This window comes from Gadus morhua, chromosome 4 (genome assembly GCF_902167405.1).
Source record: "Gadus morhua chromosome 4, gadMor3.0, whole genome shotgun sequence".
Lineage (NCBI taxonomy): Eukaryota > Metazoa > Chordata > Actinopteri > Gadiformes > Gadidae > Gadus > Gadus morhua.
The window spans coordinates 8,800,220-8,826,958 of NC_044051.1; the positions used below are offsets into that span (position 1 = coordinate 8,800,220).

A 26,739-nucleotide genomic window follows, 5' to 3' on the forward strand; every position below is an offset into this window, starting at 1 on the left:
GAGAGAGAGTAAAACAGAGGGAAAGAGAGCAAGAAAGAGGGAGAGAGAGAGAGAGAAAAAGAGAGAGCAAGAAAGAGGGAGTCCAAAAGAGATGAGAGCCAAGATAGCAATAAAAAGACGAAGGAGAGAGCAACAGATACAGAGTGAGACAGAGAGAGATGGGCGAGAGGGAGCGGGCATTGGGACTGACGGGAGGGGATGTGGAGAAAGACAGAGACCGATGACAAACCCGCAGGTCATTAAAGTGAGGTTTATCGGATGCGTCGGTCATAAGCGACCCTCAGGATTTTAGATAACTGAAGGAATCTTTGAGTTATCCATCATATGCTAAACGAGAGGCATTATAGCGCATGTGGTTAAAAAACAACCGCTACATTTCGATGTGATTGACAAAACAGAAGCAGACTTACTTTATTGATTTGAAAGACATGGTTGCATAGAAAAAAAACGTATTTTGTAAAATCCTATACAATTTCATATGGGCAGCTCCCATTGCAAACAGCACATATCTTTATTGTCCCGCTGACTCAAATAAATACATATTAAAATCACCCATTAAGGAATCACCAAAAGTCAACATTTCCACTTACAATTTGTAAATAGTGTTCATACGAATTCATAGACCTCATTTTATTTTCAGAGTTTTTATAAAAGACGGCATCTTGGTGGATCAGAAGTCGTCGAACAGATCCTCCGTGGAGGGGCTCCCCGTGGGGCCCGGGGCCTTTTGCTGCCGCTGCTGCAGCGTCTTCTGGGGCCCAGCCGCACTCCCGCCAGCAGGAGGGTCCCGGCGTCGTCTGGGGGCACACACACACACACACACACACATCAGATTGATATGAAAGACACAGGGACAGAGACAGAGAGCGACAGAGAGAGAGAGAGACAGAGAGAGAGAGAGAGACAGAGAGACAGAGAGAGAGAGACAGAATCTAATAGAGATGCATGACCTATGACAGTAATAAAGCGCGACAGGAGGGAGCTGGAGACAGAGTGATGGGATTAAGAGAGCGGGATAGATGGCCGAAGGGAGGATGCGAAGAAGGTCAGTACCCTAACGAGCTTCACTTTACTGCCCACGTTCCTGGAGCAGGAAGTCTATAATGTGGCCAAAGACTGGAAACACATGGGCCGTTTTTATACCTGCGGAGTGTACATGTGTGTTCACCAGCGTACATGTGTGCCTTTATGTTTGTGCGTTCACAACTTGCCAACGGATCCCACAAAAACTCTGGCATCTACAGGTTAGGTTCCGGCGATGGCGGCAGGGATTTCGTCGCATTTTTGGAAGCCATTTCTCCCCACAGTTTATATTACCAACATTTTACCTTCCCTCTTGTCAGACAGACCCCGCCAGTGTTTACGTTTGGATCATAACACTGATGCACTAAAGTTGGAGTGTGTGTGTGTGTGTGTGTGTGTGTGTGTGTGTGTGTGTGTGTGTGTGTGTGTGTGTGATACAAGACAGATGAAGGTGGAGGAGAGGGTCAGGTTAGACCCCCAGGGTCTTATCCCCCCGGCGGGGCTGCAGCCTTCGAAATAAAAGCCCCCATATTTCTGTCTTGTAAAGAAAAACCTAACAAAATACAAACCCTCTGGGGTCCTTTCAGTAAATCACCTGACTAACAGTGTGTGTACCCCCAGGTTGGCGGAGAAAGTCTGCGTGTGTTGGTGATCACAAGACTCACAAACTGCCAATACAAAGTCCACATCGATGCGCTTTTATTTTTCACCATCGTCCCTGGTGGGGCATAAAGCAACACTAAACAGCCTTTTTTCACAGAATTATTTTCTTGGGCAACACTTTGAGTTTCGTGAGAGAAAGTGTGCGCAGACACACACTTTTATCCTCACAAACTGAGACTCCAGGTCCTTCGTATCCTTCCATCAGTTTTATGGAACCAATGGTATCGATGATGATGATGATGAGGACGAAGACGATGATGAAGGTGGCGACAGCGATTCAAGGAATATGAACGGGGATCGGTTCGTGGAAAAAAAAGCCAGAAAACTTTCTTCATTGAAGTTGGCAGCGACGATGACGATGATGACGACATAGCTGATGATCACGAAGATAGCGATGAAGAGCGCGCCCAGAGGGGGTTAAAGATCAGTGTGAGATCGAGCAAACCACCACGACCCTGAGCTCATTCAAAACAGTCCCCGACTGTACACACACCGTCCAGGGGGTCCCTTCCTGAAACCCGCTGGAGGTAACCCCAGATGTGTGTGTGTGTGGGGGGGGTGATGTTGAAACCCACCACTTCACAAGACCACCAGAGGACCCCCAACACAGGGCGGTGAACCGGCAACCGCCAAAGGTAAGCGCTCGAAACCCACGGGGTTTGAAGTTAAACACAAGAGGGGCTTTTTCGAACACACACACACACACTCGCACGTTAAAAGCCCCTGTTATACGGCCGGAAGTGCGCAGCTCTGTGCCAATTATGCGCTACCTTTGCCATTAGAGAGAATAAGAGCAGCATTTTTCCCGGGCTTGGCGGGGGTATCATTACATACGGTACCCCTTAATCTGAAAGGCCTCCCCCCCCCTCCCTCGCCCCACTGCGCCACTAACTCAATCATCCCAAAGCATTTCCCTTTCTCCCAGAAAAGCCACCCACATTCATAGCTCGTGCCATTCATAACCAAGGTATCCTTTACCGCGGTAACAAACTCAAAATCAACGCACGTTTTCAGAATAGGGGGACGAGGGGGCAGACGGCATGCAGTGTACAAACTGCGACCTGGAATAACCCTCTTTTCGGGCGCTCAAGCCTGCTTCTAAAGCCATCTTAAAGCTGGCATTACGCGCTCATGCAAATGACACTCAATGCGTTCCAGATCTTGGAGTGATTAGCGCGGCTCCTTGCTACGAGCTGGTAGTTGGCGCAGCCCTTATGTCTGGGTGGAGAGAGAGAGAAAGTGGGAGAGAGGGAGAGAGTGAGAGAGTGAGAGAGAGTGAGTGAGAGAGAGAGTGAGAGAGGAGAGGAGTGCGGTTTGGGATCAGAGGGTGCATGGCTCCTTGTTGGCTCTTAAATTAAAGTGGATTAGAGGAACTTTTCATTCTAGGTTCACGTAAACACGCATTTCCCTGAACAAAACAAACGGGAACAAGACCAAAAACAACAAAACTTCTTCTTCTCTGGCTCCTGCGTCAAGTCAAGCAAAGCTAATGGATGCGTCGCCTCCTGTTGCCTCATTCTCCTCCTCCAATCTCCTTCTGCCACTTCCTCCTCCTCCTCTTCTCCTGGTCATCCCTCTCCCATAACACCTCAGACATGACGCTGCATCTCCTTCGCCCTCCGTCTTTTGCTCATCTTCTTCCTCTTTCTCCCTAGCCTCCTAACTGAGGACCTGTGTGGTGAATCACAGTACATAAGAAAGTTATGCATGACATCATTGCGGCATTTGTCTTTCGGCCTGTGCCTAGCATTGACCTTCCAGCTCAGTGCTTTCAGCCACATCATGTGATGTTCCCGATGTGAAGATGATGAGTTGTACAGATCAACATCTACAGGAACCGTCTCAACTAGTCTGATCATAAAAGACCCGGTAAAAAGACATAACACCGTAGAGGAAGCGAGTGGTTGTAGCTTGTTCCACAACGGTTGTTCTTTCTGGGCTAGGCGTGTGACGTAGTTACCCACGTCGTACCTATGGCAGCGGATACAGTCTAACGTGGCTCTTAGCCTTCTGCGATGGAGAGATTATCCCTCAGAGGCGAAGCCCTTAACCCATCGGTGAGGGCGGGTCTTGGGTTTCAGCGATGGAGATCTGGGCTCTCGGAGAAGAGGGTCCTACGTCATCAGCGGAGGAGATCTTAGGTTTCAGAGACGAGAAGAGCTGAGCCTCCACAGACTGAAGACCTTATCCCGCAGTCGCGAGGACCTAACAGGGGTGCATGGCTGCCATTATACCCCGAGACCCCCTCCTATTCTCCCGTTCTCCGAGAACCTTCCCCTCGGGTGGGAGTGGGGGAGGGTGGGGGGTGAGGGGGGTGAGGGGGGTGAGGGGGGCGAGGGCTGTGGGGCGAGACAAAGGCCTCTCTCATGACGAGGCCTTCGGAGCCTCGGAGGGAGCCAGGGCCACGCTGAGCCACTGGGGCGATCAAACAGCTGGCGTTGGCTTTACTGCAGACTCTCTCTCTCCCTGGTGGTTGGTTTTGTGTGAGTTGTGTTGTGAGTGTTCTCTCTTTCGCACGCACACACACACACACACACACACACACACACACACCCCAGAGGTGCTAGTGTGCTAATAGCCCTGGCTAATCCCGCCATCAACACCCAAGGCCAGGAAGTAGGGGGTCCGGGGTGGCTGGGGGTTTCATCGGGGGGGGGGGGGGGGTTCTTGGCCTGCATCTGCATGTGGCACCGTTCTCTGGGTCTGCAGGGGGCCGATGGCTTCTTGGGGAGTGGGGGGGGTGGTCGTAAAGTACATCAGTGCTTTCAGGAGTCGACTTGTACAAAAACAACATCAGAACTGTTGGATGGCTTTTTTGGAAGGTTTTTCTAAATGGTCGCATCCAAAAAGAAAAGGAAAAAACGGGTGTATTGAAGGCCCAACACAAGGACCTTTTTATCGGGGAGATCTTTTGGAATATGGAACAACGGCAAGTCCACCAGACTCTGAGATACTGACACGATAGAGGCCATTGACGCATGGAGACGATGGATTGAGTGTGAGATAGAAAGAACAAGAGAGAGAGAGAGGAATAAACAGAAATGCATCGTTGTTTCTATGAGATGAATGTTGGACTCCATCGCCAAGACCTCCTGTTGAATCCCCCCCCACCCTGCTCGCACTAGCTTAGAGCACAGAATAATGAATTTTAGCAGGAAAACATGAGCCTCCACCGCAACAAGCACAGCTAAGACAACAATTGTAACACAGCAGTGAACCCGGTAATTTCAGTAAAAATATATAATTAACCCCCCCTGACTGATGATGGCCTTATTAAAATAATAAATAAATGTATGATTGGTCCATTTAATAAAATAAAATAAAATATTTATGGATAGTTGAAAGGGTCTTTTACTGTCTGAATCTGTGGCAATCAACCCATTATCAGCAGACGTGACAGAGAGAGAGGTGGAGGCAGAGGGAGAGACAGAGAGAGAGGGGGAGGCAGAGGGAGAGACAGAGAGACAGGGGGAGGCAGAGGGAGAGACAGAGAGAGAGGGGGAGGCAGAGGGAGAGACAGAGAGAGAGGGGGAGGGAGAGGGAGAGACAGAGAGAGAGAGAGAGAGAGAGAGAGAGAGAGAGAGAGAGAGAGAGAGAGAGAGAGAGAGAGAGAGAGAGAGAGGCAGAGGGAGAGGCAGAGGGAGAGGCAGAGGGAGAGACAGACAGACAGACAGACAGACAGACAGACAGACAGACAGACAGACAGACAGACAGACAGACAGACAGACAGACAGACAGACAGACAGACAGACAGACAGACAGAGAACAAGAGGGAGGAAACAGTGGAGCGCTGGAATGATGTGGTGATGATTCGCTTCCAACAGAGAAAAAATGAGTCTCCAAATACCTTCAACCGGTGGACTTCACCAGCGATAAATTATAAACCAGTGGTCCTTAACTACCAGTAAACTCTAGAGAGGTGAATATGATGTTCACTGGAATGCCTTCACTTTAACACGCCCTGAAGGTAGACAGCTGGTTTTAAAGGGCTTCGTGTTTCTATCTGCTTGGATGAGACAGGAGCGTAAACTTGGACAGGATTACAGGAATATATGACAAACGCTACCATCTCTGCTAAATACCTAAATACCAGACGTTCTTCCATCCATGCATCGGAGACCTTTGTCCTTAACACAGATCAGACGGTGTCCTGTGTGTGTTCCTGAAAGTCCCTAAGCATACCCAGCACAAATCTCCCTTCATATTTGTATCCTCATGACACAAACAACTAGAATCGTATTGTTTGGACAACGCAAAGCACAAGGAGCAAGAATTTAACTCAAGTGCCAAGTCAGGTTTTGTATGCGAAAATTGAAACATAACCAGAAATTTAAACATAAAAGTGCGTTGGCAGCAGGTCCCGTGATGAGGTGTGCCTGGCCTGTTGTGTAATTCACACTACATATAGGAATTTCACAATATAAGAATGTGTAATGTGTGGTGAAGCTATTTCATAATGATAGGAGACCAACTTTCACAATCATATTTCCGGTAGATTCCCATGCCTTTGACAAAAGTTTACACAAAGATGCACAAATCACTTTCCGTCACACCACCACGCAAAAGGTCCCCCTAATCCACACAAGTCTTACTCTTACAGCTTAAAGGCCATTTAAGTAGACAACCCGCTCATTAAGTAGACAACCCCCTCTACATTTAATGAGTAAATTCCAGCACCGCAAGTTTGTTTGTTATTTAGGGACCCTGAGCATGTTGACCGTGTAATTCTACATCACAAAGAGCCTGCCTGACAGGCAAGCTTTACGGCGTTTAACTTTCCCATTCCGAGGGAAAGGTGGTTGGGTAGGGGGCTGGCGGGAGGAGGGGTCAAGGTGGGGATGGGTGAGCACGGGGATGGGTCTGGGCGGTGGGAGAGGACGGCTGAGAACGTGGGAGCGAGGAGGTCGGTGGGGGAGGACGGGTTAGGTGGCTGGGGGAGGAGGGGTGAGGCTGGTGGGGGAGGTGTGGGATGGGTGAGGGTCGGTGAACCGGCGATGGCCAGGGAGGAACGGTGAGGGTGGGGGAGGAAGGCGAGGCCCGTGGGGGAGGATGGGGGAGAGGGAGATGGGTGAGGGTGATGTGGAAGGATTGGTCAAGGGTCGGGGGACGGGTGAGGGTGGCGGAGGATTGGTGAGGGTGGGGGGGAGAAGAGCGAAGGGGAGATGGGTGAGGGTGGTGGGGGAGGATGGAGAGAGGACCCGGGGGTTTAGGGGGGGATGGTTCTTTTCTGCCGAGAAGTTGTAGCAGCTAAATGACGCAAGGAAAACACACTGGTCGACGGACACGAGGGGATTCGGTCTGATGACAAACCAACATAGTATGACAGTGGGCCTGACTCTAGTGATCCCTGACTCTACTGATGTGCTCCTTGGGGGATGAAGGGCCACGCCCACCCAGATGAACAGACACTGACTCATCGGCAAGTTTACGAGCTACAACGCCAATAAACCGATTTAAGAATGAAATAAACACAGTGACGCCCCTAGGGGGAGTGTGTGGGGGGGGGGGGGGGGGGGGGGGTCTTTGGTTAGTGTGGATAAACTGTTCTCTGGAACGTTTGTTTCTCGCGAGAAACCAAAACAAACCGACAGGACTGACGGCGCACGTGTTTGTAGTGTGTTGCCGTGTTGTTTTAAAAGCGTGCTTGTGGTGGTGGGGGTGTGATGTCATGGCGCTGCTTTCTGCCGCCGGTCTTACTTGTGTCTGGAGGTCGTCTCCGGGGGCGCCTGATTGGCCACGGGTTCAACCGGCGCGGCGAGGTGGCGAAAGCGCCGCTTGCGGCAGGGCGCCACGTCCGTGATGTCGTTGGCCTCGTCGGCCAATAGGGAGTCGCTGTCGGCGTCTGAAATAAATACAGGGAAGAAACAACGCAAGAATGCTTGGATAAATAAATAAGCTTTAAGCTCAGTGTATCGACACACTTGTTTTACTCAACAAAAACAATCACAAAGGAGGGAATGGCTTTTGTGTGTTGGCGTACTCGGATTACATTGACCTGAATACTAATTCACCCAATGACATCATTGAACAAAACCTTTCCATTGTGTCCCCTTATGATTTGGTAATGGGGTAGCCTTTTTTGAGTGACAGACGAAGTTAAAGTTGCGTAACGTTAAAGAACGGTTCAGGAGGAACTCGAGGGAGGTAATGGTATAGGAGGACGGTTCAGTACAGTCGGAGGTGAGAGGCAGGAATGCCACCAACATCTGGTCATAACTCGCTCTCTGTTACAGTTTGAAAAGGTCTCTCTCTCGCTCTCTGGAATGGCACTCTCGCTGTGTGTGTGTGTGTGTGTGTGTGTGTGTGTGTGTGTGTGTGTGTGTGTGTGTGTGTGTGTGTGTGTGTGTGTGTGTCACTCTCTCTCTCTTTTTCTGACCTTGTGAGATGGTGAAGAAACAGTGAGCAAGACTGTTGGGCGATCACAGAGAATAAGTAAGCAGCCAGGGTTATCAGTATGTAAATGCTTACTCAGAGTGTGACCTTAATCAGATCAGTCAGCCTTAATTGAAACAAGGTGTGCGTGTTAACACTGAAAACGTCACACAACATGTGCAGAAACGCGTAGACAACAGCTCTTAACGCCTGTGGACGCAAACTCATTTACAACAACAAACAAACAACGATACATGGCAAACTATCTGTCGAGAATTCTCACATAGGCCACAGGCGTTACGAGAACATTCTCTCTCTCTCTCTCTCTCTCTCTCTCTCTCTCTCTCTCTCTCTCTCTCTCTCTCTCTCTCTCTCTCTCTCTCTCTCTCTCTCTCTCTCTCTCTCTCTCTCTCTCTCTCTCTCTCTCTCTCTCTCTCTCTCTCTCTCTCTCTCTCAGCAGGTAGAGATACATATGGGTTCATCTGGATGGAGCCCGGTGACGTACAACACTACACCACCATTTGAAAAACCATTGGCGTTGTGACTTCTAGATCCTAATGGAATGGATTCATCTGGTTTCGCCAAATACGCAGACGATAAAGATGAAGGAAAAAGCAATTAAGAAACACAGCTCCACCCAACTTCCTCTCCACCGCACACGCGCGCGCATGCACACACACACACACACACACACACACACACACACACACACACACACACACACACGTGTCTGTCTATGACCCGCGACCAGCTCGTGGCAAATTTCATTCATTGTCGTGGCAACAAGAACAACAAAGGAAGGTTTTCCCCATCATCACAGTGCTGGAGAGGGAGAGCGAGAGCGAGAGGGGTGGGGAGAGAGAGGGCGAGCGAGCGAGAGCTTAGACATGTGTAGTAGTGCTGGAACCTTGGCCTTCCAGCTCCGAGCACAACTGGTCCGTGGAGGACTAAACACGGCAGGCTGGAAAAGAAGACATCATGCGAGATGACAAATAGAGTGAAAAAAAACACCTTCTATATTCCATTCTTCGGCTCCAAGCGGCATTCCCCTCCATAAGCACCTTGCAAGTATCAAGCTGCACCGCACTAAAGACCTGAATGGAAAACCCCCACGGGCCCTCAATTCAAAGTCCCTTCCTCCAGTCCCATATCCTTCTTCTCATTATCCTCATCCTGATCGTTCCATTCTTTGTATTATTAATACATACTGTAATAACCTAAATCACAATTGTTACGTATTTGGGGGGCGGATAGTAAAGAAGATAGGGTGTTCGACTCGCGGACGAAAAGGCACCGGGTTCGATTCCGTACGCCGACAGCACGCTTGCGGGCGTCGACACCCTCCTCATTCGTAGCGGCTCCTTACTGTCCCTTTCGGTCTTGTGAAATGGGAGACACTACTTTTGATGACTCAATGTTCTAACACAACTTTGCCCGTGGGTCTAGATGATTTGAGCAATGAATGCGATTTGAGCAATGAAAAATAATGCTATTGACTAATAATATAGTTCTTAAAACAGGAAATGTGATTTTCCTTTTCATTGGGGTGTGCGTTTTGTGATGACATTGTGAGTAAAAACAAAAAACGATGGAAAAAGACGTTGGATGACACCCAAGACACAATCAAGAGGAAAAGGAACCTGATACTATGAGGATTTAGGTTCCTTGAGTCGGACCCAGGAGGAAGCTATACAGAAAATCACAGAGAGACACACCCTTTGAAACACACACGTAGCCTTACAAACCCCCTTCATATAGATAGTTACATTGAATCAAACTCATGTTGGGTTGTATTCATTAAAGTTATATAGGTCCTGTGTAGCTCAATTGGGAGAGCAAGGCATTAATACTAGCCAGGGTTGAAGGTTGGTTTCCCAATGGGACCAACCATGCTATGAAACGTGTGCATTCACTTTATTGTCTGGTGCTTTGATTCAAAATGTCATGCAAATGGCATATGCTTTTGTATGTTTTGTTTCAAGAATTTTTTTAATTAACAAACTGATTGAGCTCAAACTATGTCATTGATTGATGAAACCTTCTCTTTGTTAATTGTCTATAAATATAGATTCAACCGTCTTTCAGATCATTTAACAGATTTTTGGGTTGATACATTATTTATAACCAACAACAAATGCTTCCCCACTACAAATCTCAACATGAGAAATATGGATCTTAAACAAACACTGGAAAATGCCGATTCAATCCATAGGCTATACCATACCCTTAGAACAACAGATCACATTTCACAGGTTTCTTCAAAAATTATACAAGAAAACTCAACCTCATATTTCACACAGAAACATCCACCTTCCATTGCAAAGCAAACACCCTGAAACAACAAGCATCGGAGCGTTTTTATCAAGACGTATCGCCTTTCAAAGAAGGCAAGAAATGGCTCCAGGCAATATTTCATGCTGCCCTTCAGTTATGTGAATTTTGATCCCCTTTGCCATGACCGACGACAGAGCTGCTATGGACTACATGCGGACTCAGTGATGTCATCATGGAGGTAGGAGCAACTCATCACTTATGGACAGAATTTCTCCCGGACCGAAGGAAAAGGCCAAACACAACACAGCATGGTATCCCACGGCAACAACCCCACCCTCTCCATAATTTGCGACATACAGCATGCATATTGTTGATGTCTGTTTATAACACTATGCGAGGGCGGTAGAAATTCCCCTTGTTGAGGTGATCACTAAGTAACGGTGAAAGCTAACGTAAATAATGCTAACAGGCATTATGAACACCCACAAACACTGGCACACAAATCTTTAACTTCACTTCATAAACACATACATATACATTTAACTAGAGTTTTAAAGTAGGAGTATTTTGTTACTGCCATAACTATTAAATATCCACGTCCAGTGCAGTTCAAACACAGCGGACGCTTTGAGGCCAGAAAGTGGTCATTTGTCTTTTGTTTCCTGATTCTCTTAAGTCTTCTTTTAAGTCAGTGAACAATTAGAAAAATATAACATTTGTAAAATCATTCCCCAAGCAGAGTCAGAGCACTTAGAAAACCCTCAGTGATCATACGAGTTCCCCAGCTATGCTACACCAGTCATAGCTGTATTTGCTGTATTATTTTTGTGTTGTTAGTCGAGGTGTGATGCTGCAAGTCCGATTCCTCAGCAACAGACTTGGTCGAAACAGAGTGAAATCAAGTGAAATCGAAAACGGCCCTTTCACCCAGAATTGAGCTCATCTGCCATCAGACTTTAAATAGTAATCTATATATATATATTAAGTCAGACTTGTGTGACTATAATGAGACTAACCTCTATAAATATATACCTATTTTTTTCTTTAGTTTCTTTAGTATGGAAGGAAAGCAAAACCCACGCATCTGCATCAGTGTGGACTTGGCATCAGCCACTCAGTCCTTCCTCACCCTGGGAGGCCGAGGTGGCGTTGGCTGGGCCTGCAGCTTCCTCTCCTCTCCCCTCCTCTTCCTTCTCCTCCTCCGTACTGCCACCGTACTCATCCTCAAACTTCTCTTCCTGGTGTGATACTTGGCCCGGGCTCTGGGCTGATTTGCTCGGCTTTTCGGAACTCCTACACACACAGACACAGGCAGACCATGGTTATGCGTGCACAGACACACACAGACTTCTCTCTTTCTATCACTGAAATGGAAGACCAATTCATACCGACGGCATGGATTTATATAGTTATCAAAAAGCGGTGCAAAAGCACCAGAGCTGCTGATTAGGGGTCACATGCACAGGATTCAATCCGGTGTCATGTACAGACTCAAGACCTCGAGACCAGGGACCTCGGTTGGCTCAGACTTTCTGAATGTTTGGAGTTCCTCCAAAAATCGATTCATGCTTTAATTATTGCCGTTGATTGAAGTGTCTGCCAAGCGCCTCGATGTACAGGTCCCATCGATAGAAGGATGCTTTCACAGGTTGTGAATGTAAACGTGAATGTGTGTGTGTGTGTGTGTGTGTGTGACCCCTGGTTGAGCCAGGGCTGTGTGTGTGTGTGTGTGTGTGTGTGTGTGTGTGTGTGTGTGTGTGTGTGTGTGTGTGTGTGTGTGTGTGTGTGTGTGTGTGTGTGTGTGTGTGTGTGTGTGTGCGTGTACCTGGTGTTTGTCTGCTGCAGTGTGCGGAGCTTGGCCTTCTTGTCGTTGAGCACCAGGACGAAGCGGGAGAACAGCTCCGCCTCCAGCGCCTGCTTCCCATCGGCATACCGCCGCAGCCTGAAGGGGACGCACGCACATACACACACACACACACGCATGTACGTATACATACACATACATACACACACACACATGTACGTACACATACACACAGATAGACATACACACATACCCACATGCATGTACTTACACCCACACACACACAGGCACACACACACATGTACGTATGTCCAAACACACAAACACACCATGCACATACACAAATGCAGGCAGAGACAAATACACAAACACAATCAAACCCAGACACACGCACACACACACACACACACACACACACACACACACACACACACACACACACACACACACACACACACACACACACACACACACACACACACACACACACACACACACGTTAACAATCCCACTTCCTCTGCCGTAACACAGTATATTACGCAGCTCTGCGTCTCCCTGCTCCCTCACCACTCATCCACCTCATACGGGGTCAGAGGTCACAGGCTTTCCAGAAACCCTAGACCCCCCCCGCCTTCCTCGCCACACACACACACACCTCCCCTGATGGAAATAGAGAATAACAGAACAGGCTGTGTGTGTGTAATCAGTGATGGATCCCACCATCAGAAGGAGCCTTAGAAACACCATGAATCTATTAAGGTGCAGACACACACACACACACACACACACACACACACACACACACACACACACACACACACACACACACACCATGAGCGAAGCCCTTCTAGGAGGTGTGTGTGCGTATGTGTGTAGTAGTGGGTGTAGAGTTTTGCGTCAGGCCCTCCCTCCCACATACACACACACACAGCCCACCACTTGTAGCTGGGAGTATCCTTATGTCTGTGTCCCACACACACACACACACACACACACATTCATCAGTGTGACGTATGTATGATGGAGAGAGGAGAGCAGAGCCTCACTTCCAGCTCTCAGGATTGCGTAAGACTAACTAAACCGCTAATGATTCATGGGGAGAGAGGGGTTTGATGTGTGTGAGAGAGAGTTTAAGTGTCTGAGAGCCTGCGTGTGTGTGTGTATGTGTGTGCTCGCACTGGTTTGTGTATGCTTGCATGTGTGCTTGCCTGTGTGTATATATGCATTTAAACATGTGTGTGTCTGTATGGCGAGTGAGTGTGTGTATGGACTATGAACAGAACTGTATGTTTTTGTATGCACAAACACGAGTGCCCTGTGTGTGTGAGTGTGAGTGTGAGTGTGTGTGTGTGTGTGTGCATGCGTGTGTTTTTACTCTGCAGTCATGTGCTTCTGCTCCTCGCCGAGGCTGTGGTTCTCCTGCTGGAGGCGGTGGTTCTGTCGCTTCAGGCGGCCGGCCCTCCGGACCCCCAGCTCCAGCAGCTCTCTCACCGCCTCCACCGGCTCCGCCACGGCCCCCAGCTCCACCGAACCCAGCCGGAACTGGAATGGTGCGGGACAACGAGGAGAACCGGGAACACAGAGACGGAACCCCCAGTCAAAACAGAGTCACGTCATGGGCCTTATTCGCCGAAATGGAATGGTAAAGGGCCTGCATTTAAATAGCGCTTTTATCGAAAGCGCTTTAAAATAATGCCTGACATTCACCCATTCACATACCGACAGCGGAGTCAACCATGCAAGGCAACAGGCAGCTTGTCAGGAGCAGTCGGGGATATAGTGCCTTGCTCAGGGACACCTCGACACTCGAGCCGGGGATCGAACCAGCAACCTTGGGATTACCAGCCAAGCCGCTCTACCTCCTGAGCTACTGCCGCCGCACCGGGCCACTGCCTTGGTTTTTAGCAGTTGAGGGAACTGAAAGCCAAGACGCCGATGGCCCAGCTTGTAACGACTCAAATTAGAAAAACGGTCAAGCTTCCCTTTAAGTTACGCAGCCTCGAGGGTTCACCATTTATCACCAAATTATTATTTTGGTCGGAAATGTCCTTCTGTCTTGGACCCATTGTTCATCAAGATAGGGTTTGTTCCCCTTGGTTGAACTGCGTGATTCTGCGGTGGTCCGTGTTGTGTCTGTCCTCACCCCCCCCCGACGGCACTCGGTTTACAAGGAGATAAGAGGACCAGATCCTCGACACCTGGGGGGCCGTCTGGGTAAGAGACCTCCCACCGGGTGGGTGATATGCTGCGTTTGAGTATTCTCTGCGAACCGACTCGGATCTCGGATGTGACGCCACGCCCATACTTCAAGCGTTTTATTATTTCGCTTGGTCGCTGGAAGCCACCCAGAAAGCTGTTGTCGCGGTAGCATTGGCAGAGGACCAGGCGCTCCAAAATCAGTAGGGTATAGGCCATAGGCAGAGATACGGACGCAGTAAGGTACTGCAGTAATACGAGTGATTGAAATTGCCATTTAAACCACCAAAGTGGTCTAAGCACAATGAAAACAGTTCATACTTCAAGTCTCACTGGGCGCGGGCCATCTTGAATTCTGTCTCGGAATTTCGCTCGGTCACCACTGAGTTCAACCGAGATGGCGAGTCCGCCGTCCGAGGAAAAGGGGAGTGTTTGTGCGTGTCGCTACTAGGCAACGTCCTCGGACCTCCGAGACGGATGGATAATAAAACGCAGCAATAGTTGGAGATCACGGAGACCTTACTCTATCGGATGGACAGGTACTAATGTAGTATTCACTGTCTGTATACACGTGGATATAAACGATCAAATGTACACTCAGTTTTGTCAAGAGAATAACTAAGAATTGAAAAAAAAAAAAGATGAGCATGTTGGAACCTAACTGTATTATTTGGTTTGTCTCAATTCATTATTTTTGATATATCGTTTGTATAACACAAAAATAAACACTAGAATAGGCTTTAATATCAGCCTCCTCTTTGAAGCCTAAAAGTTCCAATCTACTCCAATTCCTCACTCAAAGATATCATAAAAGACTATCAGTGTGACACCGAAAATAAACCAAGTCTCTCTCTCTCTCTCTCTCTCTCTCTCTCTCTCTCTCTCTCTCTCTCTCTCTCTCTCTCTCTCTCTCTCTCTCTCTCTCTCTCTCTCTCTCTCTCTCTCTCTCTCTCTCTCTCTCTCTCTCTCTCTCTCTCTCTCTCTCTCTCTCTCTCTCTCTCTCTCTCTCTCTCTCTCTCTCTCTCTCTCTCTCTCTCTCTCTCTCTCTCTCTCTCTCTCTCTCTCTCTCTCTCTCTCTGGTGTCCACATTGTGCCAGCACCTACTTCATCGCAGCTTTAGAAACTTTAAGTAAATAACCAACTCTAAAGTCTAAAACAGCAGACCATTCATCTTAGCCAGAGTGGAAAACACTGTTTGGACGTGCGGTCGAGCCATGCCAGCTTGCACGTCAACTCAGCACCGGACCTTCTTGATCGGGATACTAGCCTGCTAATTGTTTGAACATATCTGCATTTAACACATTTTGTCTCGGGGGTGCGGGGAAAGTACAGTTGGGCTGTCTCCATAGCTCCATCATGAAGGCAATTGAGGCTATATATTGCCCCACCGAGTGTGTTTACGTTGAGATTTCTGTATTCCTGGGCCATTTATTTAGACTGTTGCTCAGACACCTGCAGAGGTACCAGACGGTGTCGGCCAAAGGAAACGTTGATTTGGGAAGGTCCCCCTAAGTTAACGTCATCGTTGGAACGACAGTCTTTTTTAGGGTTCCGATTCCTGTCATGACAACCTTGAGTTAGGGTCTGATGTGTTTTGGTCTACTTTTTGTGCGCATGGGAAAATATGAATACCGATGTCACGTCAGTGAACCCTGAAAAACGTTTCAGGGTTGGCTTAGGGGGACCATGTTTTCACGTTTTCTATGTATCTATAACCTTTAAATCAAAATTCAAGTCAATAGTAATAATGATGTGTGTTAATAATGAAGGACATATCAATGTTGGAGGAAATATATAACAACGTACTCATAGTATCCATTGTAAGATACTTAATTTTTTTTACTGTACATGGCTTTCTGTACTGCATCACATTTTGGTTTGAACCAGCCTCCCTTCACCCGGTCTCTCGCTCATACAGTATTCACTGTGAAAGTATACGGCACGATAAACCTCAAAATAGAAACGGACTAAATACCGGAATTTTAAAGCCATCCAATAATACTGTGTTGTACTTTGGGACAGAAGGCCTTGTGTACAACCGCCTCCTCTTCTCTGCTATCTGTACAAGATGTTCAGTCATCATTCATTTTTTTGGCCACCATAAACGGAGTTGCCTGAATAAATGCATGTGGAAAAAGCCCAAACCGTGGAATCACCATAATAACTTAATATAACTCACAATGAACAACGGCATAGAGTATCCCTGACTATAAAAGTTAAAAATAAATTTCAAAAGACTAAATATGCAAGTTGAAAATAGGCCTATAATAATGGGGGATTTTAAACGATATACATATATCACAATATGTACATATATATATATCAAGGATAAGGCTATATAAGTATGGTATCAGTAGATACCAGGTATCACTAGAAAGAGTTTCCCTGTTTCAAACCTAATCGTTTGTTCATTTCAAGGGCTATCTGCTCATCAAAATTAATTTAGACTATAAGCTGGCGTGTAGTCAGCTTATCAAGATAAGTTGATATCGTCATTTCATGACACAATCAAAAGATGATTAAATATACTAATCAATTATTGCGCAGCCCCAATATAAGACTTCAAGTGAACAAATGACAAATGTATCCTTAAAAGACATTATGTCATTACATACGTTACATATTATTTTTAAATCATTACATCGGTTATAGCAGCATTTTTGCACAGCCACGACACGGACAAACCACAAACTACGTCAATGTTAAAAACGGTTGGACTATTATTTATGAAGCACGCCGGGTATGCTAACACGCTGCGGTATGCTAACAACCGCTGCTCACACCTGGGCACAAGTGTCGCTGCTGCTTTGCTTTTCATTTGCAGGACATGCAGGACTGCTATTAGAACCAAGAGTGGCTAGGCATCGGACGGGGGGCCTTTCATTAACGCTCATAACTTTATGACACAGAGAGAAGAGGGGGGGGGGAAACACGCACACACACACACACACACACACACACACACACACACACACACACACACACACACACACACACACACACACACACACACACACACACACACACACACACACAGAAAACATTAACACACCCACACGCAAGTGTGAGTCTCCAAATAGAGGGAGGCCACAACGCATGTTTTATTTTAATAAAACAGACTATCTATTCATTTCCCTTTTCGGTTGCAACAGATGGAAGCTGGAGTTCGATTGTGTTCCATTGCTCCCACGGCAACCGGCCTTTCGTAAGAATGAGCATGAGTGTGCAGAAGTTCTGGCGATAATACACTGCTTAGTCTTCCACATGGTGTGCTCGCATTCTTACACTTCCCTAGTGACAGTCGGACAGAGAGACGGCTAGATAGAGCGCTAAAAAAAGCAATTGATAGATTTTATTTATTTATATAGCAGGGTTAGACAGATGATAGAATGATATATGGATACATAGATATATATATATATACATGGATAGATGGATACCTAGAAAGACAAACAGGCTGAGAAGAAAGAGAATGATACAGAGTGAGAGAAAGGGAGAGAAAGAGAGAGAATAAAAGAATGAGCGTAAAAGGAAAGTAACATTGAGTGAATAATGTTCGGCAACTTAAAACAAGTACCGACATCCAAGCCAAGCTTAGCACTCATCTAAGTGGCAAGACTTTGTCTAAACTCAATTTAGAAGTACCTTATAATAATAATCATGATCATATCGATCCAAATAACTATGGCGAGAATGAACCAGGTCGACCAGGGTGCCAAAAAGGCTTTCTGGGATCCATAAAGTAAGGTCAAAACATGAGCTTTTCATTTTCCCATTTTTACCAGTCCTTAATGATAGCCTGGAGATAGCATAAACACAGCCATTAAAGGTCAACTATCAGCCTAACAATAAACACTCCAGAAGTATGCAGTAAACACAACAGAAAACAGCAAAGTATTGCAATAATGTCCGGAATACCTCTTTACCCTTTTATGTTCTGCTTTTATTTGTATTTACTGTGTTTTTTTTTATTCTTCATGGCAGTTGGTGTGAAAGAGACTCCTCACCAGAAGCATTGAAACACTTAAGGGTTTATCTGCCAATTCAAAGTGTTCCTGGATACCGAACTGGGTATCCAGGGAAATATGTGCGTATTTTGGGAAATATCATTGGCCCGTAGGAACTATGGTAGGCACACCACCAAAAACGTCTGAACACGATGTTCTGCTGCTATGGTCCATCAAGACTCATCAAGGTTCCATCAAGGGTCTAATTGAAGCCAAGTCATCCCAAAGACTGATTGATACTTCTGTGTCCTATATCACTCAGCGGAACACTATGGGTCTCTATGTCACCGTCCCAAGGTTTGAAGGCTGTGGGGACCGTGATCTTCCCTGCTGCGTTTTCCAGTTCATTTTTGCCAACAGTGGAGACAACATTGAGCAGCTCTGCTCATAGACTTGAGCAACACATCTTTTAACATCCCTTGAACCGCTTGGGTGGGCGTTCAATGCATAAGTACAACTCAAGCCTTAGCCTGTATAATTCCTTGAAGCTAGCTTATTGATACTAGCTTAAAGCGGCAGTCGCACACAGGTCGCATCGTACAGAGGTCGAGGGGAGCGTTCCTTACCGAGATGTCCTTCTGCACCTTCTCGTAGGCCAGGGTGGTGGTGGTGGTGCAGCTGGTGGAGGTGGTGGTGGCCGTCGGATGGGGTGTCAGGGAGAAGTTGTACGTGACGGAGGTCTCTGTGCCGGTCAGAGCCTGACGGAGGTCCTGGACGTACCTCTCCTTCGGCATCTCCAGCTCCTCCGCCTCGCTGCACAACACATCCCCCGTCACTAGACCACGGAGAGGAGGGCTGCCTGGGTTATTATTGATTCAAGGAAATCGACATGGGAAGATGGACTCCAACAACAACTCTGCTGGTCTCTGGTCTCCAAGCAACCAGAGAACCTTTGGTTAAGCAAATGGCCTGCCATTTTATTGGTTGTTTCTAACGATTTAACATTTTAAAGGATAGGTCAAACTTAAAACAAGGCAGTGGAAATAGTCCCGGAATGCAAGTGATTAATACACAAGTGTGAAGCTAAGGATTGATTTATTTTTCGGTTGTGTTTAGCTAGGCTCTCGCCTAAGGCTGCAGTGAATAAGAACCAAAGCTTTTTCAGCAGAATAAACAACTTCAAAAATGTCATATGTCAGATAATAGTCCAGTAACACTTCGTGAGACCCAAACAGAATGTTTTTCCATGGAAAAAAAGTTTGTTTGTGGGTTTGCTTACCCTCAAACAAGTTGAGTAGATAAAAAGGTCATAAAAACAAGGCCACTAAACAGGAACATGGCAACTTCTCCAGACACATTGAGTTATGAGTTCAGACGGACAGAGGTGTCAGGGCGGTCGTCCTCTCTGTCCCCCTGTCAGGTGTGAGGGGTGGGCAGCCTTATTCCACTGGAAGGTCAGGGGTCAGAGCAGGAGGTCAGCGGGCTGCATAACAGGTATACGACCAGACGCAGGTGTGTGTGTGTGACGACCAGACGCAGGTGTGTGTGTGTGTGTGTGTGTGCGTGGAGCCATTTATCTTGAAGGAGCTTGTCTTTGCAGAAGGGAAATTAAACCCTGTGTTATTCCCTTATTTCCTGTGTGTGTGTGTGTGTGTGTGTGTGTGTGTGTGTGTGTGTGTGTGTGTGTGTGTGTGTGTGTGTGTGTGTGTGTGTGTGTGTGTGTGTGTGTGTGTGTGTGTGCGCGCGCGTGTCAGATTTACCCTCTCCTTTCCAGGCAAGCTGTCCGTCAGTCAGCAGGATGTTGAAGCCGCAGCCAAAGTCCCGCCCCTTCCAATCCACACGCAGGAAGTACTTTGTCTGAGTACCGTCTTCTGACGGAATGTCTACCTCTTGCACAGCGACATCCATCTCTGCAGACACACCTACACCTGTTATGGTCAATTACAATGACACAATTATCTCGACGATATAGCACGATAACAACAACTTAAAAAGTCAAAAAGCAAGGGCATGTCAAAGAGGGTGGATTCTTGTACACCAAAGTTCATGTCAGGATTAAATTATTATTAGTCAAAGCTTATAAACTTGACAACTTTAGGGGTGTGGTTTGAATCCTAACCTAACCCTACCCCCCCCCCCCCAAATAAAAATGCTGAAAGGTTCTAACCCCAATATCTGAAATGCACCTGTGTGCATCCTTGTCTGAGAAGCCTGTCCCCTCCGTGCTCCTCAATGATAAAAAAATATATAAAAAACAATGACAAGGTCGCATTGGATAAAAACCTCTGCTGAACGACTAATCAGGAAATAAAAAAGGGAGGTTTTAGAAGTGCTTGAATGTGTTTTGTTTCTTTCGTCTCGGAGCCACCCAGTGAAATCATCTTCTATTTAAAGCGTGTGGTAGGTGTACATCCATCATCGCAGGCCTGGTACAGAACCCTCTGCAGCGCTGACATCATGTCCTTGGAACATCCATGCAGCGTGTCGGGATGCACGTCACAAGACAGACTTAGAAAAGCAGTCGGTCTGACCATACTGTTAATTCACTTCAATTCAACCGTCCACACCAGCCCAAGATGACCGTTTAGCTCATCTCTCCAATGGACCCTCAACAGTAACTCTATCACAACGCTGTGGTGGTGGTGGGGGGGGGGGGGGGGGGGGGGGGTGAAATGTCCATAAAGAAAGGCATGTCAGTGGACAGCTGTTACTGTAACGACGCATTAGAGACGGGACACTAAACATACAGTATGCTGCAGTTCAAACCCATGGGCCGAAAAAATGTTAAAGGCTAGTCAAAAATAAATAAAAGGCAACAAGTTAACCATAATGCTGTAACCATATGCAGAGATGACAGTTCGACTCACCACTACTATCTCAAATAGGGATTGTCTAATTGTTGAAGCAAAACTAAATCTCGAAGACCCATTTCTTCATCTCTTGTAATAACACGCAACACCACCAGGTAGAAAAACATGTAACGACACACGCCTGGCTAAAAAGCATATCATCAGGACGACCAGAAGGCAATACAGTAGAGAACTATACTTAGCTGTAAGTACAGGCTGGGACGGCATGGAGCAGAGAAACCCAATGCTCGTCAGGCATTTACCTGTGTTTTCATAATGACCGGCCATTCATTGCTACTACTGCCACCACACGGACAGGTCTGCGGTTCTCAGACAGCCGCGTTCTGTTTAACAACATCCTATTTGTGTAACACCTGCTTTAAAAAGGTGCTCATAGAGGCCACACAGTCTGAACCATTATCACTTGAAATGAAAAAAATGGTGATTCTGTCCCTAGTACGTTTTCTTTTCCATTGACCAGTTTGCAACAAAATAGTTCTTTATTCTAGTTAAAGTGGGAATTGTTAACCTATATATTAACACTTTATTACATTACTTTTATTAGCTTAATAAAATATAATTTTCATTTTCATTAAACTGACAGGAGACTCCTAGTGAAGCCAAGAGATAGTGACAGTCTCCTAGTGACAGTCAAGAGACTCCTATTGACCGGCAACAAGTCCTGTGGTACTTTCTTGGATTGATGATCGAAGCTATAACATTGTATCACAGTTCAAAGTCATTCGGAGGGTCCCATCCCAAAGCCTTTACACGGATCCGTAGCGGAATCGAGTCGGTTAGGGACCGATGGGATTTCTGCGGGACAAATGAACGCGTTTTGGGGGCTCCAGCTCATTGGTCAGAGTGGGTTGCTGCCTGGTCGACTTGTTTGTAAACAGACTGCCTCGCGTGCCTGCTGCTGCCCGGCATTCCGCAAAAACAATAAACAACAAGTCGTTCTGAGCCTTACCAAACAGTGTATCATGGATTCCGTAGCTTCTAAGCACGTTTGATATGCCCGCTTAAATCCGGAGTCACTTATTTGTATATAATATATATCTGTAGGGTTGACGGAGGCTGCAGCTTCGTCGCTTAACTGTATGACGCTTAAAACGTCACTGCTACGCGACTCTGATGAAGTTCTTTTTAACTGGGACTAAACTAAACTGGTGGTAATCCTAATTTATATTAAATATAGTCTTTATTAAGGTTGAAATAATATTAGATTGAATATAATTGACTTGATAATAACTTCCGAAATTAAAGTCATAATCATAATCATAATCATAATCTAAAAGCCCTCCGTGGGTCTTTTAATTTGAAAACCTGATCGTGACAATGTGAAAGGCCGGTGCAATATTGAATGAAGGACCAAACTCCCATGTACTTGACAATACTTTGACACTAGACACAGGTCGGACCAGCATCCTCCCAGAGGAGGAAAGGAACAGGAAGTGAGGTAAGAACCAAGATGGGGGCCACATGTCTGGTGCCGGACAGGAAATATGGGAATTTCACAGGGTTCAATTTCCCTTGCTGCAAACACAATCTCCTTCCAAGATAAATGACTCGAAGAGGCAGTTTGGGGATTACTTTAATTTGTTGATGTCAATTTACACACACACACACACACACACACACAACACACACACACACACACACACACACACACACACACACACACACACACACACACACACGCACACACACACACACGCAAACACACACACACACGCACACATTTAAACACACACACACACACACACACACACACACACACACACACACACAGAGACACTTAAACACACACACATAGACAGACACACACGCACATACTTAAAGATACACACACACACACACACACACACAGTATAATCAGAACAGAACATCAAGCTTACAGCTCACTCAGAATCTAGACATGTTGGATGAGGTCACTTCCCCACCTGGTCCATTGCCCCCTAACCAAACCCAATCAAAGGTGTGGTAGCACATGGAAGTCCGCCCCTACTTTGATCCTTCATTTAATCAACTTCGTATGCCTTGATGGAAAGGAGAGTGGAATGAAGGGGGTGAATGACGTTCAGCATAGGACCACAGGTCGGATTCGTACCTAGCTCGCCAAGGGCGTAATGTTTGGTTAGCGCAGCTTGGCCAAATCACCATTATCCAATTGAAAGGCCTCCGGTTGTTCAATGTATTCATTCTATGTTCGACATATATTCATGTATTGCACTCAGTGATGTTCTTCCCTAACCACACAGGAATGCCACAGTGATATTAAGTATTCCTTCATTTAGCAGATGAGCATGTAATGGTCCGGAACAGGTAGGGGTTAGTTATCGTGCTCATGGATGCCTTCGTATATGATCAGCTGGTCTATTAACAATTGCGCATCCTCCATATATTTCGACGCACCAAGGGTGTTGAAATGCAGAGGAAACAGGAGTCATTGTTCATAATAACACACTTAACGTTTTACCATGCATCTTACAAAGGAAGAGAGGAAGTGGTACAGCACGTCCATGTAGGCATACTGCATAAACACACTGACCTTTAGAATCATATGGGGTCCACTGATTGCATAGCCAAGGTCACACTTGAATGAATAAATGTGAAGCATACAGCTATAATACAATTTATCATCGTGTCGTTTCGTCTCACTATTTGACCTTTAGTGTGAGCACTTTGTATAGCTCTCCTTCGACCATATGGAGATATTGTTTATGAAGACTGCAATCTAGGAAAATAATGGAGAATGCCTATTAGGTGCCATTGGCATTCTCTATTACTGTAGATGTAAGACAAAACTGGTTGTGTTGTTATAATGCAGGCTATCATGCTAAGACAGCCGCAGATTTCAGTCATATCATGAGGTCAAAAATGTTTGTTGTCCGTCATGTTTGGTCCTGTCTTTCCAAAATAGAGCAGCATGGCATTTTTTCAATTCGCCAGGTTCAGATTCCCACTGGGGTCACTCCTGCTAAGAATGAGTGAAGAAACGAAACTGGGAACCCAAGCATCCACATACTGGCCTATATCTGTTTTAAGTTTTGTTTCTCAAGCAGATTTCCATGTCATCTCTGAACAAAATATCATTGAAGAATCGTCATTTAACGAAGAGACTAAATGGTTGATTGAGAAGCCTCTACGGTCCCGGGTCAAAGAGCCGTGCCCACCAGTCTCCCAGACTTCCATGTAAACACATTGAGAAGTCGTGTGGTCGTTATTAACAAACACAGCTGTCATGGCCTCAAGTTGTTTGCTGTTTATCTTGAGCCGGGGGAATCTGTCCGTTTAATGAGATATTTTGTTGTGTCTGTTTTGTAACAGGCCTGTTTATCTTTCTTTCTTATACTTTGCCTTGTTCTCCGTGTGATTTTTCCAGTGTTTTGTGGTTCAAGAAGCTTTATGCTCTGTGTTTGATTAACAGCAATGTTCATTGTTTCCTTCCAGATTTTTTGGCGAAAGGTAACCAGCTGGCGCCTGAAAGTAATTATCATTGTCATGAAGCTGTCATCTTTACAAGAAAGAGAAACTGTACGCCAGGCAAGAGTAGTTTCAAATAAAAATAGAAACTTTATCCTCAGTCACGTTTGTAGCTTTGAGCGGTTTTCCCATGCAGTCCTTCAAAACATTCTTCAGTCCTGAGGTCATAGGTCAAAGGTCATTCATCAGATGATATTCTGTGCCAACGATGGAGACCATATTTCCAGCATTTGCATCAATTGTAGGAAAGGATTTTATTCTTAAAGAAAAATTCATGTTGTGCCAATATCAAATAGCCTAGTGAATGCCATTAAACGCTGAGGTCGATCTAAGTCTAGCGTTACCATGATACCGTGTTTTTCTTAAGGTGTGGGATTGAACCGATCACACATCTGTTAACAACAGTTTGCCTCTATAGCAGGGTCTCCCAAGCTATGGATCCAGACACCAGTTCGGGTCCCTCCACGTGCACATGGGGTCAGATTGCTGACTTATCAGCTATTTGATCATACATTATTGTTGAAATATAGGGTTAGGGTTCATAAAGGTAACTGTATATTACAATGTTCTGTTATGTTAATAAACAGACTAACTAATGATTCATAGCCAACAGCAATTACTAATCGTCTAGTGTGGTGCAATGTGCATACGGCCATTCAGGGGTGGATAATATGTGCTCGACTTGGTTTCAAACGATGAGTGTGGATGGAGATGCTCTGCAATGTAAGTAGTTAGGGTCGCATGAAAAGCTCACACCTAAAAATGTGGGTAATGGCCTGTAAAAGTTTGGAAACCATTGGGTTAGCCTCAATAAGAACTCTGCTAACGTAGTAGCCTTGTGAGCTCCTACAGAGTATTGACCCACATGCAGGCTCCTGGAGAGCTGGGATTTAGGTGTCTGATTAACTTACCTCCCTCGTCGATTTCACAGAAACTCTTCACTTTCATCTCTTGCTCCTCTCTCTGCTCTGTTAGTCTCTAGGATACTTCCCTCCTTCCGCCCCTTTTTTCGGAGAGCCCATGTTCCACTCAAGAGACCCCAAACTGCTTCTAATGGCCTCCAGTAGACATATGTGCATGCATGTGTATGTGACGCACAAGGTTTTAGATGGGGCTGCTTTTAATGACTTCCAGTTGCGATGTTTAGGTAAAAAGCGCTTCCTGGGAGTTTTGAAGTGTATGCCTGGGGTCAGATCTCTCGCTGTAGACATCAGTGCCTTGAACAGTGTTGTTATCCATTTCTTTGCGTTAAATACATGCTATTGAGTTAGTCACTAAGTCTATCTGTTCGTTTTCAGCATAACTAATTCAAAATCGAAATATACAAATGATGATGCGATTTTTGAATTATCCCCATGTTTAGGCACAAACTCTTAGCCCTGTTGACATTTACATTTGAAGTCCTGTCCTTCAGTCATAGGCCTACTTCAAGGCTTTAAGCTAATATAAAGGCTGTGCTTTCTGTAAGCGTGCATGTCAGCAAGTTGATGACCATGCTGCCATTATCATTTCAAATCAGATGTATTAGTGATATGTATGAGGCTTCTGTGGACGTGTATAAGAATAAGAGATTAGTAGGTTTGATCCACAGCTCTAGTCCTGGGAGACATAGAACGAGGAACATTGCAAAATCTTTTAAACATCACCCTTTATCGTAGATGTAATTCTAGTCATTGCTACTACTAAGCTGTGGGATTTCTAGTAGGCTACTTAAACAAATAGAAAGAAACGGATTACAACCCCTATCCAACAACTACACCAAGATTGAATCTCAAAGTAAACGTTTAATAAAATGGTGGGAAGCATTTATAATAAAAAAAATGTTTACAAGGAGATTCAACAAGAGGCCTCATTTCAAACTCAATGCGCTTCCTGTAACCCTTTTATTTACTGACTAACAAACACAACAAAAACCATGTTGTAGGTCTAACTCGTACCGGTTGCCGACATGTTCATACATCCTCCCTGGAACAGATAGTAAAGGGGGATCGTGAAAGCAGAGCTGCCCCTGCGACGAGCAACAAACACAACAGTCACTCACTGCCAACACAGTAGGTGTCGGTGTGTGCCGGTGAGTCAGGAGTTTGGACTGCGTTTACTACACGCTTTGAAGGCACTGGAAAGA

General features: G+C 46.0%; 1 protein-coding gene across 2 annotated transcripts; it reads right to left on the minus strand.

Annotated features, from left to right (window-relative positions):
- Window positions 1-381: 381 nt before the first annotated feature.
- On the minus strand, window positions 382-25,584 carry xrcc4 (X-ray repair complementing defective repair in Chinese hamster cells 4). Of its 2 annotated transcripts, none has more exons than XM_030354863.1 (8): window positions 25,526-25,584; window positions 20,040-20,207; window positions 18,906-19,114; window positions 13,512-13,678; window positions 12,158-12,274; window positions 11,462-11,625; window positions 7,384-7,528; window positions 382-797 (listed from the first exon to the last, which is right to left on the minus strand). In XM_030354863.1, exons 1-8 carry the CDS (start codon window positions 25,560-25,562, stop codon window positions 671-673), a joined length of 1,134 nt encoding a protein of 377 aa, XP_030210723.1. In that variant the 5' UTR covers window positions 25,563-25,584; the 3' UTR covers window positions 382-670. The 2 variants fall into 2 exon arrangements, with proteins under 2 accessions (XP_030210723.1, XP_030210724.1); XM_030354864.1 differs by lacking the exon at window positions 25,526-25,584 and adding an exon at window positions 22,099-22,241.
- Between the last annotated feature and the right edge of the window lie 1,155 nt (window positions 25,585-26,739).